At 40.9% G+C, this 20180-nt stretch overlaps 2 protein-coding genes across 6 annotated transcripts in view; one reads left to right on the top strand and one right to left on the bottom strand.

Moving 5' to 3' along the window:
* snphb (syntaphilin b) overlaps positions 1–9028 on the top strand; it is a 29987-nt gene extending 20959 nt beyond the window's left edge. For all 5 annotated transcript variants that reach the window (XM_061789394.1, XM_061789375.1, XM_061789402.1 and 2 more), the window contains 3 exons: positions 258–365; positions 1175–1324; positions 1433–9028. In XM_061789394.1, coding sequence (XP_061645378.1) covers positions 258–365; positions 1175–1324; positions 1433–3320 — 2146 coding nt within the window. In that variant the 3' untranslated portion in view covers positions 3321–9028. The remainder of the gene's footprint in view (positions 1–257; positions 366–1174; positions 1325–1432) is intronic.
* Positions 9029–14391: 5363 nt separating this feature from the next.
* Positions 14392–20180, bottom strand: part of sdcbp2 (syndecan binding protein (syntenin) 2) — a 29385-nt gene continuing 23596 nt past the window's right edge. The window contains exons 5-9 of the mRNA XM_061789362.1: positions 19177–19341; positions 17978–18153; positions 17253–17424; positions 16648–16739; positions 14392–16164 (exon numbers count right to left, since the gene is read on the bottom strand). Of these exons, the coding sequence (XP_061645346.1) occupies positions 16110–16164; positions 16648–16739; positions 17253–17424; positions 17978–18153; positions 19177–19341 (660 nt within the window). The 3' untranslated portion in view covers positions 14392–16109. The remainder of the gene's footprint in view (positions 16165–16647; positions 16740–17252; positions 17425–17977; positions 18154–19176; positions 19342–20180) is intronic.

Here is a 20180-nt window from a genome sequence, read left to right as displayed (position 1 = left end):
TTTTACAACTCAAACCCATCCCAAAGTGTCCTTATTTCTACTGTGAAGGCACAAATGCAGTTTAGTGGCAACACTTCAGCTTATGTATGTGTTTTTGTGCATTTCTTTGCCTCTCTCGCTCCTCTCAAGTGACTCTTAATTGTCACTTGGCACTTATTTTTTGGGGGTCAACAGCTCACAGTTGACCATCACCTGGTTGTCTAAAGGGTGTTTTTACAAGGAGGTAACAACATTTCTCCTCTTCTTTTTGGAACCAGGCGGTCACCTGCAGCCCCCAGTATCAGAGATCCTTACGGCAATGCCTCCCTCAGTAGCAGCAGCAATTCCGGCTCTTGTAAAGGCAGCGACTGCAGCCCAACCAAAGGGTAAGAAGATATCTTCCTCTACAGACTATATACAAGCTCATGCTCTAAACTGTATTGGTGAAGTGTCCAACCGAGGGACTATGTCTTAGAGCTTGCTGAGAAACAATATACCCCCATTGCAACTAGAGGAGGTGGCCGGAGACAGGAACTCCTGCTGCTGCCCACATGGCCGAGACCAGAATAATGGGATTAAAATTGATGGATAGATGGACTATACATCCATCCATCCATTATCTGAGCCGCTTATCCCCACAAGGGTCGTGAGAGCGCTGGAGCTTATCCCAACTATCATCGGGCAGGAGGCGGGGTACACCCGAGTGCACAGCTGCCCTGTGGCAGCATGACGGAACCGTGGCTGCCATTCTGCGCCTACGGCCCCTCCAACCACCACCATCTAGCCAACCACATTCATTCATAGGCAATGTGGGTTCAGTGTCTTACCGAGGGACACTACAATGACATGCGCTTGGGCGGGAATAAAAAACGGTCACACTCAGGTTGCAGGGCGTACACTTACCCTCTGGACCATGTCGCCCACAGTCTTTGTTTTACAAAAAATTCTGAGAACAATATGCACCAAAGGCCCAAATATACTGTACATGTTTTTGTAACCTTTGAAGACAGTTTAGAGCCTTTTGAAAAAAATCTCCAAACATATATGTTCTTGATTATGGGGTGAACCAAAGTTCCCAGAGAGAATCAATGCAAGCACAATATTCAAACTCAGAAACCAATCTGAACCCAAAAACATAAAACCAAACCTTTTTGAAAATATATCAAGTTTGTTTTTATGCACTTGTGTCCCATAGACGTCACCAGAAGTACATATCATGTACAGACAACCACGGTATTCGGCCTCCACCACCAGAACAGTACCTTACACCTCTGCAGCAGAAAGAGGTGTGTATCCGGCACCTGCGGGCCAGGCTAAAAGAAACCATGAACACACTGCAAGACAGGTTAGCATTTAGAATTTATGCCACGTTCTTTATTTCTACCTTTACTCTCTAAACTCATTCTACTTCTTTTTTTCTTTGGTGATGTTTTTTTCCATTTGACCCTCTTAGGGACACAGAGATAGATGAGTTGAGAGAAAAGCTTTACAGGATGCAGGAGGACTGGGTGGAGGAGGAGTGCCACCGCGTGGAGGCTCAGCTGGCCCTGAAGGAGGCTCGACTGGAAATCCAGCAACTCAAACAGGCCGTGGACACAGTCCGTGACAGGCTAAGCGATGCTGGAGGATTCAGTGGAGACATAGGAGTCCAAAAGTACTTTCAGGACATCAACACTCAAAACCATAAGCTTGAGAACCTCTTGCTCAACATGGAGTTAGCTCAGGTGGGATTAGTCAAGGAGGGGGAAGCCATAGCAGGCCGTCGGACCTGTGTTGGGGGTTCAGCGCCAGCGTCAGTGTCTGGGGAAAGTCCAGGGGGAATACCAAAGCCAGCAATAGGAGGAAGGGGTTCTTGTTCTTGTGATGCTTCACCAGCCCGTTCTCTGACCCGTAGCTCCACCTACACCAAACTGAGTGATCAACCGGCTAACAAAAATGGCAGTGGCGTGGATTTTCCTTGTCTTTCAGCTGACGGCACGCAGGACAGTGGCTTTGTGTGCTGCGGGGAGAACAGCAGTGTCCCGAGTCGGGCCGACTTGCTCCTAGAGGCCGCCTACCTCTCAGAGGAAACAGCATCATTGCTCAACTCCTACGCACAAACGTTTTCCCACACCACACCCAATTCTTTACCTCACATGTACTCCCAAACCTTACCTCATTCTTTCCCTCACAAACTGTCACACTCAGTACCCCACACCATGCCACACTCTGCCACCTATGAGAAGCTGTGCTCGGGCGAACGTCTGTCAACATTTCGTTGCGGTCCAGGTGGAGGTGGCTGCATGAGCCACCCCTGCTTGTCACACCATCACCTGTACCTGCACCCTCTACGTGAGACAGGCATTCAGACCGAGAGCTGTCCCATCCCAGCAACATCAGGTTGCCTGTCAGACTTGGATACGATTGCTGAACAACGTACTTTCCGATCCCAAGCCTGCAGCCCAACTTCAACTTGGATGTCCGATGAAGGAGAAGAAGATATAGACTCAATCACCACGACCACTTCTGTAACCAGATCAACAGTCATGAGCATAGCCACAGAGCCGATTCCATTCTCCAAGATGCCACGAGTTAATTCCATACCACGTTCTGCCACTGTGGCCTGTTCCATGGAGAGTCCTTTGTATGAAGGCAAGGATTGCACAAAGGAAGTTGCAGAGGAAGAACCTGATGCCGTGGATAATCAGAGCACAATAGCATTAGTCCAACCAACAGAAGTACAGCTCGAGACGGAGGCAGCAAAACTGGTGGGAAATCAGGAAGAATCGAAGGAAGTAGCAGAAACAAAGGAGGGCCGATGGATTGTAGAGGACAGACCAGGTGGAAAACCACTGGAAACACCCAAAAGTAACAACATCCAACAAACTGATGTCCAAATTCAGATACAAGTTCCAGGATGGAGCCCATGTAGCCCAGATTCCCCACAAGACGTAGAGCAACCTTACATCTGCCAGCCAAAACGATCTATTTCCCACGAGGAGGGAGCCGGTGTCATTGTTTTGGGGGTGGAAGACAGCAATGATGACGAGGAGTCCGAAACTGAAGAGCAAGCCGATGGTGGTGCAGCAGTAGAGGAAGCGGAATCCACTTCTGATTCTAAGCCAGTGCAGAAAAGCTACTGGAGTCGTCACTTTTTGGTGGATCTGCTCGCAGTGGCAATCCCCGTGGTGCCAACAGTGGCATGGCTGTGCCGGGGTCCGGTTCGAGACAGACAGCCCATGTACCACTTTGGGTCACTGCTGAGGGGCTGCTGCACAGTGGCCTTGCACTCGTTGCGCAGGGGAGGGGGGCTGAGGCATTACCCAGCGGGCGGGGGGGACCTTGGTGGATCTCAGATGTGAACATACGTTCTCATAAAGTCCCTCCGTTAGGATGTTTGACCATCACTATATGGCTTTTAATTCGAAAGAGTCTGGTGATATAGTAACGAACATCCTGCCCTGTATACTCCATTGAAAGGGATCTTCAGGAAGAAGAAATACAGGATTGTGTGCATAAAAGATTAAGTGTGGATGGGTTGTTCCAACCATTGGTCCAAAGCTACGGACTGAATGTGCTGATTGAACTGAATAATCAATTCTTGGATGTTCAATGCTGATTGTTTAGTTTTGAAATGCAGGGAAAACTTTCAAGATGTGTTGCTTGGTCAACATTGCTGACTCATCAATGACTGGAACGTGCACTTAGTTAGATATGTACACAAAATACCCTTTAGAATATGTTCAAGGATGTGTACCAAATTGTCACATGTAGACAAACTAAAATCCATTCATTGAGTCACATTCAAAACTTCTGTCTCACTTGTCCTTAACGTTAATAAGAACTCCATCTTCATTATCAGGAATCATTGGGGGTTTTCCACGTCAAATGCTGCAAGGTTGCAATGTACTGTAAACAAGGTCAGTCAGAGGTGTGACACTGAAAACACCACAAACCCATTTAGAGGCTTTGCAAATGGTATTTAAGTCACATTTCCACCACGCAGTCTAGTTCAGGCCACTTCAGCTCACAGTGGTACTGTTGGGAACAGTAAATGCAGATGTTTCTTGTGTTTCCAGTGAGGGGTGTCATGATGAAAGTGATTTTCTGTGTTCTCCCCGACATTCTCGTCTTGCCAAAGAACACTCCAGTCGAACATTTTTCGATATTTTAGTCAATAAGACTTAAGAGGTCTACAAATGATTTCGAAACTATGATCCTTCTTTCAGCCCAGCAACAGTCACTGCAGTGTGTCTAATGTCAGTCTTTCGATATCCAGAGCTCCCAAATGTCACGGAAGGGGGGTGGAGGGGGGAATACAACGTCCAAGCTTACCGGCCAATATGGCGCTGCAGGAAGTGAATTTCTATAGGCTGGCAGCTCTGGGTATCTTACCACTAGGGATGGGAATTGATAAGATTTTCCATTTCTGATTCCATTTTCATTTTAAAAAATAATAATTTCAGGAATAAAATGAAACAAAAAACGCCCACTGAATATTATAGCCTGGCTTCTCACGATCATAGAAACATAATATTAATATATACACCCTGAACACTAGTGATGGGTGGTACCAGACAATTTTGATTCGATACAATACCGCTTACTTTTTGGGAAATGTTTTTCAATACCAATGCCGATACCAGTACTTTGTGTGAATTGTTTTGTTTTTACCCAATGATAATATAAAATTCATTATCTTCATTATTATCTTCATATCATTATTCACCAAATCCTGTATGTAGTATGTTATCCTAAGAATTGTCAAAGTCACACATGCACTTTTTTCATTTATTAATTAGAAGCAATACTTTATGAGCGTCGTACCCAACTGATACTTGTGAGAGTATCGATACCACGGAATCAATATTGCCGTCACTTCTGAACACACCCTGCGTATCTTGCAGCAAGCATGTGATGTATGTTCTTCTGCCCTTCCTGAGCGTGCTTTAAGCTGTTTAAGGACACCCCAGTTGGAGTTTACAGAAAAACTAAACGCAAAACCAAAACAATTACACACATTGTAGATTTAAATACAAGACACACATCGTTTTTAGAGATCACCAGCTTAATGCTAACACTCAGTGGAAAATCCTGTTGGCCTATTGAAAACCCTACAGACATAACAATACACTCAGGCATACAGCATATTCTTTCTAATCTGTGACAAACGAGTTTATTAAACCTTTTTTGTGACTACTCTTCTTTTATCTTACAGTAAACGTGTAGCTCCAGCATTACTAGGAATCTCACGTGTACGTTTTGACTACGTTAAAATGCATCTTTAAAGTGTTATTTTGTACAGAGTTTAATTGTTAAAGTTGTGTTGTTTTTAGCCATTTAGAGTTAAATGAATGTTGTTTTTAGTCGTGTATTTACTGCTGCCTTTGGTGGCAATCTGGCACCCTTACTTGAAATGGTTAGAGTGATGTAGCCCATTAATACCACTTTCAGGCCTAGAACTCCACAAATCTCAGCTGGTCCACACATTGCTTACGCTGTGTGGTGTGCACAATAACGCCATTGAGCCAAATAGGATTGATAAGAAAATCACTTGAAAATTCAGCAAATGGTTCCGTGGAATTGTTAACTTTAGAATCGGTTCTCACCTATTCTCGGTTTTCCATTCCCATCCCTACTTAGGTTTTCGATTCCCATCTCTATTTACCACTGTGGTCAGTACGCCAGAAGGGTGCCAAAAACTACATGGCATGTTAGGGTACCATATAGTACAGAATGCTTTTTTTGGGGGGGGGGTACTCTTTACAATAAAAATGTTGACAATAAAAACTAATAATAATAATGATAAAAATCCCATACTACCTTGAACTGCCCTTAACTCTACTGCTTGGTGGAAATGGATCCTCCAGTGTCCCATCCAGATGGCTTTTGGACATTTCCGTACATTTTCTGCACCTCCGCTTGTCCGAGTGCTGTTAAGTAAGATCAGTCAGATTATTATTTGGACCTTGTTCTTGACAGTCCCATCAAAAGAAACAACACCAACATGCTAGATGATAGGTCGACCACAAAGCTCTGCTTTAAAATTCTAAATACCGTATTTCCTCCACTAGTGGCTAGAAGGGTTTATTCACTCTGCTGCAGTTAGTACCAGGCATTTATTTTAAGCAAGGCATTCATTTGAGAGGAGGCCTTTATTTGTCTGTCGATTGGTTGACAGAGGATTGTAATTTCCATTTTACAATGGGAATAGAATGTGAACTGGCTCACATTACCCTGTTGTTATTTTTGCATTTCTTTTTATTCTTGGTTTGTATCAACAATGCAGTACAGTTGGGAGGCAGAACTAAAGGTTCTCTGCTTGCCTTTCTACGTGCTATTTATGATACTGGAGATGCAGCTACCTACCAATAGAACCTAAAAACGACGACCTGCCAGTGGATTGAGGCTTGGTGTCAATCAGAATGTGAAGGGTATTTTTCGAGGGTATATGATCAATAAATGGTAACTTCAACTTCATGGTAAGGACCAGTATCTATTGCAGAATACAGGGGACCTCAGATTATGACAGTTCTGACATACGGTGTTCATATATATATATATATACAAACCCCAATTCTAATGAAGTTGCAACGTTGTGTAAAATGGAAATAAAAACAGAATACAATGATTTGCAAATCCTTTTCAACCTATATTCAATTGAATACACTAGAAAAATAAATAATATTTAATGTTCAAACTGATATAAATATAAAATATAAATATATATATATATTCCAAAAAAGCTGGGAAAGGGGCATGCTTACCACAATGTGATAACGCTCAAGCATTTGAGAACTGATGACAACAATTTTTGAAGCTTTGAGCAAGTCTCTGTTGTCATATTTTGCACTTCATAATGCGCCACACATTTTCAATGGGAGACAGGTCTAAAATGCTGGCAGGCCAGTCTAGTACTTGCACTCTTTTATTACAAAGCCACACTGTTGTAACACGTGCAGTCGGTAGCATGGCATTGTCTTGCTGAAATAAGCAGGAACGTCCCTAAAAAAAGACGTTGCTCAGATGGCAGCATACGTTGGTTGCTCCAAAACCTGTATGTACTGTACCTTCAGCCCTAACACACCTCCATACCATCACAGATGTTGGCTTTTGAACTTTGTGCTGATAACAGTCCGGATGGTCTTTTTCCTCTTTGGCCCGGAAGACAATCATTTTCAAAAACAAATTGAAATGTGGACTCGTCAGACCACACCATAATTTGGCACTTTTGACATGACCCTGAATGGAATGAATTTATATTAGCTTGACTCTGAACTGCACAATGCGCATCAACACCGAACATGGAAATGGAAGTGCTGTGTGCGTGCATAGCTAGAGTCCGAGCCGCACTTTGTCGGATGTGACGTCTGGCAACCCTGAGCACTGGAATGCTGCCCCCCAACATGCTCTTATCTCTCCCGCGACTGCACATGTAAATGGGCTTCTTCGGAAAGTAACATTTTGTAACCCTCATGCCACCTTTTCTTAACCATGGTAGAAAACATAATCGGGTCAAGAAGAGATGAAAAGGTGTTTCCTCTTGAACATCGGAAAGGAAAGCACTTTTGTCAAATGAATTTAACTCCACTTTTCTTTACCGACGTCATCGTGCAACGGCGAGTGTTGCTGACGTAAGTCTCTAATATAAAAAGACACATTTAGAGTTTCGCCATCCTCCTTTTCATTTGATTCTGTTTATTTCCTAGAAGCGGTTTTCATTCATATATCTACTGTAAATATAGGAACAGAACTCCATCGTAAACTGAGACTCCCCTGTACGTGTGTTCCTTTGCTGCAGCTGGTGGTTACCTTTAGCCAGTTTCTGCCCCCTCAAACGTCAGGTGTCCAGTCTTCTCTATACCAAGATGAAATAATAATGCGGTTGTGTTTTTGGGTAGAAGTTCCGTGTCACTTACTTAAGCCTTCCAACCAAAATGCTTTCATCCATCCATGAACTACTCTCTATAGCGCTTGTGCTCATTGAGGTCACGGGTAAGCTGGAGTCAATTCAAGCTGATTTTAGCAAGAGGCAAGGCACACCGTGAACTGTTCGCCAGTCAATTGCAGTGCCCAAATGCTTTCATTCCAAAGCCAACTTACACTTTCACTCTAGGCTACGACCCTTTCACTCTCCAACAATGTAACTGTAGATACTAATAGCAAGCTAGAACATCACTCACTGGTCCAATTGATCTCCTTACTGTTGTACAGTTCTAAAACTCCTGTTGTGTTGTTCCACTGTCACTGTGGACCATGTATACCTTCCAGTCAGTCACTTAGAAAAAAGGCTTGAGAACAAGCTCCTTCTGCTATGCATTTTACTAGACGCAGAAAAAAGTAAACAGCCCACTTACATACGCGTGGACCCTCGGAGGTGGAACACAATCCATTTGTTCGGATTTGAAAATGTCAGACAATGTCAGTGCAAAAAGAGGTTATATCAGTAACTCGTGTGAATGGTAAAACTTCAGAGTAAACATTCAAAACAATCAAATGTGGATGTAGCAACCCTTACCTCAGTTTATTTATTACCTCTATTGCTATCATTATCATTTCCCTTTTTGGCTTACCATTCCTAACGTCCTACAGGAGCTTTATACAGTAAGTATTAGGAGGCTAGATCGCCCAATCGCATCAGTCTTGGCATTTTAAGGTTGAATTACGAGTGGTTTACCCACCAAACTGTTTGCATTCCGAGGGTCTGATGTTGCAAAACTCCTAATTAGGAGGTTTGGATTGTGATTTGGTTTTCTTCATGTGAATGTGTTTATTTGGTGACCGTGTAAATACCTAAAAATCAAAAAGGCGGGGGAGGGTTAAATGCCAAATGTTAAACAGCTCATTACAAGCGAAACATTCTTGACACCTAGTGAAATGTAACTTGGAGACGGAATAAGCAACATGAGTTTCTTTCCATTTTGATTTGCACTATTGTTCACTTTATGAATTGTCAGCAATTACTTGAATTTCTGCAGCTGTATGGTGTGTATGCGCATCGGAACTGGTTGTTCTGTGCAGTTAAGTGTAGAACTTCCTCTAAAATAATACGTCTATGCTTGTCTGATCATTTTAAAGCCTTTCACACACAAACCGAAATAAGTGAGTGAAACGTACAATGCATGAATAAAAGTATCGAGACACATCTCTTAAGTAATCCATCAAATCATCCGCAGTTTGGACAATTGCACGTTTCCAAATTTGAGGGAAAAGTTTGGAGAAAGTTCATTTCTTTTCCCAGTGCACAAAGGACCATTAGAGGAGTCTGGTGAGGAAGACCTATGGGATGAATGGGTGGGGGGGGGGGGGGGGGGGGGGAAATCCCATAGACCAAAATCATGGCGTAAGTCTTCCCAGAAGAGCAGTTATTGCAGCAAAGGGGAGAACAACTCTACATCGGTCATCGCACCCTGTAGGTTGAATAGCCATGTGTCCCAGTACTTTTGTCCATATAGTTCACATTTTGGAACGCTGATGTATAACACAATGCTGGAAAAGGAGTAGTGGCTACGAAACATTGTGTAAGACATCAATCGTGATCATATGACATCAATGCTGTGGGCTATGTGCAAGAAATGAATGAATGAATGAATGAATGCCCTGGAAACTGCTTAATGTCCTCCCAGTGAACGCGAGGGGTGGAAGTGCTAACTAATTGTCATTAGCCTGTCATTTTAACTCAAACGTATCCATTCTTGAATTGAGCCTCAAGTTGACTATGTGGCGTTTATCAGAAGCTAATGCTGATAACACTGTTAGCTAATGCTAGTCTGTGCCAATGCTGCAGCTCGCTTACCTTTTAGCTTTGACATGATAGTGCTACAGTAGTGCTGTTGGATCTTCACCCAGCCTAGCTGCCAAGCCTTGTACAGAGAAGCTAATTCTAGTGGAACCTCACACAGTTCATTCCAGAACTGTTCGGATTGTCCCAATAGCAAATCAGGTGTGAGGCAATGAAATAAGTAAGATTCGAAACATTCGAAACCATCAAAGGGGTAAAATAACTGCACCGTTGTTATCAAGATCTAGAAAAAAAATGTAATCAACATTCCATTGTAACTTGAAGTGTAAAATAGGCTACAACTGTTAATACTAAGAGGTAAAACCAATACAGTGGTGCCTTGAGATACGAGTGACCCGACTTTCATGTTTTTCGAGATGCGAGCAGTCATTCGGCCAAATTTTTTTGCTTTGAAAAGATATGAGCGGCGTACGGTGCTCACTTCACAACAAGCAGCAATCCAACTAAACATAAAACCAAGACAATGACACCTTGTGTATTTAAAACAACCGCATTGCTTAGCCGTTAGTCCGCTTGCTTAATGTTAACACATTATGGGAAATGCCACAGGCCTTTAAACAAAACAGACACTTGAACGCAAACGGAGCCGAAATACATGTAGACAGATAATGAGTACTCACCGCCATATTGTCTGCGAAGAAGGACAATTACGGTTGAGTTATGACAGCAGTGAGCAGCAATGCACAGAATTAAATGAGAAAGTGTGACAAAAACAGTAAAAAGGCATAAAAGCAGCTTGTATGACGGCGTAGTGAAAACATAATGCATCGCAGATCTCCACTTTTAACATTTTTAATTATCACACAAATCTAAAAAGATTATGAATTGGCATTAAGTGTGCAAAGAAAGTCACAAAACACCTTGCATGGCGTCACACATGATGTCAGACATTTTGTGTGACTTTACCGGCGTATTTTCCCCGATTCTGAACTATACTAGACTTGAGAGGTTCCACTACACATTCATTTAATAATAATAATCGTAATAATAACATAAAACTGCTGAGTAAAATAACTTCCACCCCTCATAGCAACCTACAGTGCTCGCTATAACCGAGTACCCCGCTTTCTTGACTGAGGTGGTTTCCGAGGCTAAAAGATATTGCAACAAAAAGCCATTGAATTTTCTTATGCTCTCAGAATGAATGTCATTGTGCAGGTTTATGAGAACACGTGCTGTTGTATGTATCTTATGGAGCCCGCTCTTGTACAGAACGAGAATACAGTTCAGATTTACACTTTGACTGACACACTATGGATGTCCTCAAGTGTTTTTGTCTTGTTTTTTGTTTGTTTGTGTGATGTTCTTAAAACTTCGGGTTGCATAGAATGGTATTGTCAGTTAAAGAAAAAAAATATTCAACAATCAAATTTTGTTGATCCAACTTTCACTCCATTTTGGTGGATCAATGAGTGCACGCAATGTGACGTCAAGTTAAGGTGACAAAAGTAGAAGTGAGTATTTTTGACAGCAGTTTGACATTAAAATAGTAAAGTCAACATTTGAATTTCAATTTTAACAAGTGTTCCTACTCGAAACAATATTTGTGCATACAGCTCCACGGAACCGATATAGGCATAAAAACAGTGTCAATATTAAACCTGAGTTTGTCTGAATTGCGTGAACGTTGAAACACCAAAATACCTAGGCGATTGAACTATGTCTTTTGTATTTAACAAAATACAGCTGAATGGAACTAATCGACATAATATAAAAGTCGACATTTTTGTTTTCTATGTTGAGTTGACACTTTTTATGTTGTCTAGTGTGTACAAAGAAATCTTGTTGGCACTCAACATTAGTTTCTACAAGTTTGACTTAACTGATCAATTTGCATCTGATCAATTGAGAATGTGCCTCATACAGACTTAAATCATCAAAAACATCTCAATCAGCCAATTCCTTTCAAATGCGATGTGCAAGTATGGGGTAGTTCCATTATGTATTATAATGCCTCTTTCAATCATTCTTCACAATGGAATTTATCTTTTTCATTCAAGATTAAAACATAACATTTATCAAATTTGGAACTCAGAATGTTCATACCCATCTTGTTTTGCAAGTGATGTGATTTTCTTTACCAATATCCTCAACACTTCAAAGTGACCATTTGCCATTTTCTGTCCCACAATGTATCTGGGCTCCCTCTACTAACATTCACCACAATATGTAATATAAGAATATTTTCTTGAGAGACATAAAGGTGTGTGTTTTTGTCAATATTATCAATGTTTACTGTCATTTTATTTGGTCATCTTTGTCTGATACTGTGCTTATGTACCTGGATGTATGTACTGTAGTTCTTTTCACATCTTACCACTGAGGACATCCAATGGCCTTGCATAGAGACATCAATGCTGTATATTGGAAACATGTATAACATAAGACTATTTGAATTGCAATAGTGTGTACAGTCATACAAACCCATGCGTAAGTGACATTCACATTCAAGACCAAAAGCTCCAAGATATTAAAACAGCATGGAGGAAATTGTTGTTGTCTCCTGTGTGAGAGCGTAATCATTCTGATTCTGTGTGTGTGTGTGTGGGGGGGGGGGGGGGGGGGGGGGTTGGGGGTCTATCCCAGATGACTTCATGCGAGAGGCGGGACACACCCTGGACTGGTCACCAGTCAATTGAAGGGCACACACATATAGTGGGTGCGGAAAGTTTTCAGAACCCCTTAAATTTTCCACCAACTCCAACTCCAGTGAAGTCCTGCAAAATCGCAGTTCGGCATTTGTATATTTGTCTATTCGCATACTTTTGGGGAACCCATCCTCAGTTATTTCCTGAAAAACTGTTAGTGACAGCATTGCTTTGGCAAACTTTCTGGTGCCAAAATACTGAGTGTTTCATTATTTTTCTCCAAACACTTAAGTGCCAGCCGCGGCCAAGTAGTTAAGATTGCCGCCTGCCACTTTGGGGATGCCGGTGCAAATCATCAACCGGCAGAAGAATGTGAGTGGGAAGAAAAAAAACTGAAAAACATCAGACTCAGGAAGTGCTCGGCAATATCTTTTGTAATGCCGAAGGACCGACCGACTGTACATGTAAAACTTTTAACGAGCAAAGTCTTGACGCCCAAAACAAAAAGTGCGTCTTGAAATGAAACAAGACATAAATGAATAATTTTACTTATCACACAACAACATATTTATTGTCCAGGATTTTAATTTTTTTTTTGCTGATTCAGGATAATTTTGTTGGGCTGAATCTAAATATCACATTAGTTTTGCTCAATCAGGTCAACTTTTTTTGTTGGTCACCTTTTTGTTTTTTTTTCTCTTAAAAGCTCTCAGATAAGAAATATTAACATAAATGAACCGATCATGTCACAAAGTGTAATCTGAGTAAGAAAATCTGATTTCTTCAAAATCAATTTACCATAAAAACCTAACCTGTACAAACAGATGTCATTGTTTGGAGACAACTTCCAAAGAAAAACTAAATTGTAACCCTGTGTCATTAACTTTATACTATTCAACCTGCTTATTTAAAAATACATGTAGAATATTTAATTTTTAGAATTTAACTTTTGTCTTATTCAAGGGGACTGACTCAGCAGAAGTGACCAGCCACCATTGGTTCAATGCAGAGGGCACATTTTATGAACATGCATGTTCATGACAATAAAAATGATTAATCTTCTTCTTCTAAAAGTACAACTTGATGACATCCTCTACATTGCACATCCTCACCTAGGTTACAAACTGCTCCTCTGATATCATTCCGTCACTCCCTGGTAAAAGTACCTCTTCATTCTCCTAATATAAAAACTTTACTCTGAAAATATTTTGACCTTATTCTTGAAAATAAGACTTATTTCTCTATTACCACTTAATCTCGAAAAAATATACATTGGTCTTGTAATATTACGACTTTAATCTAAAGAAAAATAATAATACTTCTGATCTTGTACGTAGGCATCTTTTTTCTCAAAAATATGACTATTTTTGGAATATTACACATTTTTTAAAAATGTACAACTTTATGCTTGTGATGTAGACAGATGTTTTTCTCGAGAATATACAATTTATCTAAAAAAACAAAAAACGACAGCTTTGTCTCTAACAGAATCTAAAAAAAAAAATACCACCATATTTTCATACTTTAATCCAAAATATGACTTATCTCATAATTGATTTCTTAAAAATGTCTGACTTTATTCTGAAAACATAACTTTGTTCTGGTAATATTAAAAATTTAATTTAAAAAAAAAACTATTTTTGGGAATGTTTCATGTTCAATCTTACCGTATTTGATTTTGGTTCCCCCCTGTCCTGTCCCCCCTCCAGCTTGCCCTAATACTCCTTGGTATTCTTCAGTTTCAGCAGACAAGAGAATTTGCACCATAGTGAGTCAGCAATGCATAATAAGAAGGGTCAGAATGTAGTGGGAAAACATCACAAATTCATCAAATGGAAGAGGAGTGGACTTCAAACAAGTAAAAGATAAATTGAAGCAAAGATGATTACAAATACATGGGTGGTCCGTTCAGGTACCCTTTAAGTGTTTTGGGGATAGAAATGTAGTCTTAGTTTGTTATTTGAAAATCAATGATACTCAAGTCTCAGGAGGTCAGAGTTGAGCAATGTTTTTAAGGTATGTAAAAAAAATCTACTGAAAGGATGTGAACAAAAAGACTTTATTTGTTTTACAATAGTATTATCTTGGTTACATTCATATATAAATGTTTTTATTTTTTTATTTTTTTTTTTTACAGAATGCGAAGGATGTTCATAAGATGGCATACCCAGAAAATCGGAAAGAATACATGCACCCAAAAAGGAGCAACTAGACAGAAGTAAAAAAGAAACAATAATGAGTTAAACGCTGCTCGGTTTCACTGTGCTCCTCAGTCAGAAATAGGGCGGCGGGGGAGGGGAAGCAAGAGGCCGCTATACCCTTACATCGATTCAAAAGGTTGATTTTCAGCATATAATTTGAGCAGCTTCTTATGGGGAACATTAAGAGGATGGTTTTGTTAACATGAGGCACCATACGCACAATGATTTCAACAACAAAATAAACAGCGCTTTTGAAATGGAAACAGGAAGACAACCTATTTAAAAGTAGTGGAAAGTGCACTTAGTGGGTCCACCCAGCACATACCTGGCCCCTTACGAATACAACTACAATTAGAACGACGACCATCGAAACTACCTAGATGGCCAATCCCATGATGCACTATGATCCTGTCTACAATTTGTGGATCGGGATTGTTTGTGGATACGGAACCTGCACACTGCACTCGCATCACTAATGCTAACATGGTGGAAGCTGCGGCCATTATTATCTGTGACTATTTCCTCACCCAGTCAGCATACATAGGGAAGCGCTCATCAAAATGGCTGCGATTCCATGGACAACGCTGACCTGACTTTTGCGCCATCTGAATACACAATATGCTAGCACAAATGCCACTAAATATCAAAACACCACATCTAATGCTACGTTAAAGGAAAATTAGGAAGTTCCTAGTTTCTTATTGGAGATTAATTTATGGATACCTGTACGATTAGTTATAGCAGATATCAGCATAGCAACCTGTTCTGCATACAAAATGGTGTAAAAGTATATTGCTCCTGCTATCTGTTTTGGAAGTCATTTGGTAAAATGTAGATTTAAAAAAAAAAAAAAAAAGGTAGTTTGTTGGCATATCTACTAGCTTTCATAAAAACAGACTGATGTACTCTCAAAGTAGTCAGCCATGTTTCTTTATGCTTGCTTCCAATTTGATCTTTTTCGGGTGAAGAGATAGCATCTCATTCCCAATATCACCAAAATCTGGTTCATATAAACCTGTGTCCATGCAAACGCAGCCAGTTTCAATACTATCTTCCCCTCAACAAATAAAATGTCATACCCTTAAAAACACCATAATGGTATAATATACTTACTAAATAGAAATTACCTACACTTTAGACAATGTTAAGCGAGCAGTGCATGTGGTCGGTGGGGCTCAGGCAGCTGACTGTTACAGCATCTTGGACGACAAGGTGGAAGAAATGAACGATCGTCTCCATCGCGAGGAGGAAGCTCTGGACTCGGAAGTTTGCATGGCTTGAAAAACAATCTCGGACCATTAAAATAACACCCGTCTCATTCTGGACTACAAGGAGAACGTAGAAAATGTTTTTAAAAGGACCACATTTGTCCGCAGAGGAAGAAAAAACTGTAAACAAAAAAAATTCAATCTCATGACCATAAAGATTACTAAAAGATATAACCAAGGCATCGTGAGATTATGTTGATAAAAGAAGGCGATGATGATATGGGAGACAGAAAGAGACAGACAAAGGGAGGGAGAGAAGAGACGGACATCTCTCATGTGCCGCTCCTGACGTTCACACCTCTGGGATGGAGTGATCCATGGCCGACTTCAGCAGGCTGGTGGACATTCTGGGGTAGAGAAAGAAAAAATGGCTGGTAAATTGGCAAGTCTGGGAAGTTGTGACAACTTTTAACAGAACTCCAGGACAAAGTTGGCTTCAGTGTGCTTTATATCCTATGTCAGTAACAACCACCACTGCATCATTGATCATTCATTTTCACCATAGTTTTCCATATGACTAGAGAAGAGGTGGAAGAAATTCAAATTCAATGAAAGTAGAGAGAGTAGAGAGAAAAATCATATTTGCGTATTGTTGAGTAAAAATGTATGCCTTGCAGAAGCCCGTAGCGTAATAAGGGCCCATAACGTAACAAATTTGCCCTTTTTAAAATATAACCCATAACGAATAATTGGTCAACAATGTAATAGGTCGTAACCTGTAAGGAAATAACTTATTACGTTATTTGAATATATTGGAACATGTGAGTCCTTTTTGGCCCTTGTGAGTAATGATGCAGCTGCATTCTGCATGTCTTCAATTGGCAGCTTACCTCTTAATCATGTGCTCATAGATGAACTTGGGCATGATGGTGATGGTCATGGCGGTTGGGGATGTGTTCAAAATATCCTTAATCTGGGAATCCTGGAAATATCATACATGCAGATGTTGCTGTAGCTTTTTCATTCAAACATTCACATGCACCCATTCAACTGTTTTCTAGCACTTGTTGTGTTAAGGGTTACAGGTGAGGTGGAGGACAATCGAGCTGACTTTGGTTGAACACTTAATAGGTTGACAGTCAATCGGAAGACACATTTGAACAAACGTCGCAGGAAGCCAAGTACCCAAAGAAAGTGTGTGTGATGCACTGTTTGTGTTCTGTGATGCATAAAAACTGCTTTAATGCAGGGGATATGTAGCAGATCAACCTGTAACAGAGAGACCATATGAATTTTTTTTTTTTTTTTTTTTTTTTTAAATAGTTTTAACCCTACCACCTGCTTTAAACACACTTTTTAAACCAATTGTAAATGTATTTGAAGAATGTAATATGTTCCCGCTTGTATAGCATTACAAGGTATGCTGCATGTCATTAGTGGTAAACTACAAGACAAATGAGATGAAGTGGCTGGTGAATACAGCTGTTCGTCCCACCTTAAGTCCAATAACATTCTGCCCGTTGATCTCACAGATGTAATGGTCAGTCAGCAGGCCATTGCGGGCTGCAGAACCGTCCTTGACCAGTGATGTGATTTTACCAGACTTGTAGATGAAGCCCACATGGCCTGAGCTGTCTTTGTGCATGGTGACAGTGCGCTGAAATGGTCTAGACAGACAAATAGACACACACAGTTTAGGATTGGTGACTCTGACATAGAGTCACTCAGAACACACCGCTTGGCAGTTAAGTCCTATTGATTGACCAACCAGCAGAGGAAGCCAAAGTAGAAACTAATAAAAACAATTGGAATTGCCGGAAATCTTATTTAAAATCTTATTCGAGACAATGTTTACATAATTTGCTGATCGAATACTCAATTCTTAATACTGTTTATATAGCTTTGTGTGATTATTTACTGTCTGGGAGCGGTGTTAAAACATCTAATGCTGGCTCCACATCTTTGCAGTCTGTTGTATTAGTGAATTTATATTGTTCAATTGGGAACTCTTGAGTAATTGGGAAAGCTGAGTTGGAATGAGGAGATTCGACAAACATCAAAAAGTCAAACCAGTCTTCAGTTGTTTTGTACTGGGCCTATGACTGCAAAGACAACATCTACAAACTAGATAAATGCTTGTATAGAATAACCGTAGACAAAAATACAACTGCCTGGAGATGAAAAAGCACTGCAGTCCTGCTTAGTATAAGACAGTCTTACCTGTCCCGGACCACAAGCTCGATGCGGGTCTCTGCTGCAGCCTTCAGCGCCTTGTGGGCCTTATCAACACTCCAACCGGCACAATTCTGGCCATTGATCTGAAGGACCTGGTCCCCAAAGCGCAGCCCAGCTAGGGCGGCGGGGGAGTTGGCCTGCACCAGCTGGATAAACACTCCCTAAGATACAGAGAAAGCAGTGCAAATAAGCCCAAGGAAGCTAGAGAATGGATGCTGGGATAGTTGAGACTACATGACGCAAATCCAGGACCAAAGTGAAAACAGAAATGATGAGGAACTTAGACAAACAGAAAAGGCAGACTGTGTGAACTATTATAGGGCATATGCACTACCAACTTCCACATTCGGCAAAACAGGTAAAAGCACTTCCTTTTGGCACGGGAAAATGGCAGAACCCTACAAGCAAGAGACCCAGACAAAGCACCCACAGGAACTTGAAACGTCCACAATGTTCAACACAAGATGTCACCACAAAGCCACCAAAGATGACAATATCCAATGTTTAGGCTTCGTTCATGTTTACGTATGTATGCATGTCATCAACCTGTAGCTATGCTCGTTAGCGCACCGTACGCAGGAAGTCTACTAACTATTTTCCAGGTTTGGCCACATGAGATTCCGCATATAGCGATTTGTAACGCAAAATGTTTTTTCCTCTAATTGTGCCCTCCACACTAATATAGATAGACACCGTGTCAAAATTTATATCAAAGTGCATTGTCCATTTAAACCAAACAAGCGTTGTACCTCTAACAGACACCCGTTACTGCTTGCGTGGCTATTCTCCGGGTGCTCCGGCTTTCTTCCACATACGAAATGTTAAGTTAAAGACTCGAAATTGCCCATCGGCGTGAATGGAAAATAAATGTTTGTCTGTGTGCCCTCCAATTGGCTGGTGATCAGCCCAAAATAAATTGGAATAGTCTCCAGCTAACCTGCAAGCCTAAAGATAAGCGGGATAAAAAAATTGATGAAAGGATATAATATTACTTAATCTTATAAAAACATCTTTGGAGAAATAAGGGACTACCCCCCCTCTAATAAATTCTGGTCAATGTCTGCAGTTGAAGAAGTAAACACCCCTGGCCACGATGATAGAAATAACAAGAACGTATAGTATGTAGCCCAATACAACAAAAATACTTCATGATGGCCATCAAAGAGTTAGCAATACTGACTCACGTTGTCAATTGCCCTGAGGCGGAGTCCGACCTTGCTGTCCTGGTCCTTGCAGAGAATAATTTCCCGCAGGCCTTGGCGAACCTCGGCCCTCCTGATGCCGACGTCCGACCCCGTCACGGGACACACCATCCCCCCAACACCTGAGTAGGCGGGCATTGCCACTTGCTGAGGGGGAAGTGTTGGAAAATTAAAATCTGATATCCTACTCCATCAGTGGATGAGACAGAGAATGCTTTTGAACTTTTTGTATTAGTATATTTCAAAAATCAAAAATTGTTGATGTGACGATACGACCAAATGTCAGACAGCACAGATGGTGCGAGGGTGATATGAAAGCAACACGCACGCACACACACACGCACACGCGCGCACACACACACGCACACACACAAGTGAAGAAAACACCTCCTCCAACACCACAATGCTCCATGCCTGTGGTGAGTCTCCAGGGAACAGAATAATCATGCTTTGCTGTGACAAACAAGCTGCTCATAGCTCTTATTTCTCTTTTTATTGTTTTTTGAAGCCTAAAAAAAACATTTGAAAATGGATGTAAACATTTTGAAAAAAATAAATGGCTTTACTCTTTTTGTTTAAACATGGTACTGTGTAAAAACAGGGGATGTACATGTGGCAATGAACAAATGCCTAATGACTTAGCCTAATTTACATGGCAACAACAGAGGAAAAACTTTTTGAAAATATTCACATACAGACAACAGTGTCAAAACAAACCTCGTTCACACGGAAAAGAACACAAAATTCTGTATTCTGTATGCCAGGCTACTAGTTTCCACTCAACGCATGCAACGCTTCCTAAAATAAAATTTCTTGAACAGTGTTTGTCGACATAATGTCAGTTTAAAATGTAACTTCTTATGCAAGTAATGTCAGTCGTCTGGATGCTGCAAATGTAGTAAATGTTCTCTTTGATTGAGAAGTCCTATGAACATTATTTTGTTGTTTTAACCGTGTTGTACTCACAGATGCCCAAAACGAACACT

The sequence above is a fragment of the Phyllopteryx taeniolatus genome, chromosome 1 (genome assembly GCF_024500385.1).
Source record: "Phyllopteryx taeniolatus isolate TA_2022b chromosome 1, UOR_Ptae_1.2, whole genome shotgun sequence".
Classification (NCBI taxonomy): domain Eukaryota; kingdom Metazoa; phylum Chordata; class Actinopteri; order Syngnathiformes; family Syngnathidae; genus Phyllopteryx; species Phyllopteryx taeniolatus.
The sequence above is the reverse complement of the archived record's forward strand: the minus strand, read 5'-3'. Positions and strand labels throughout refer to the sequence as shown.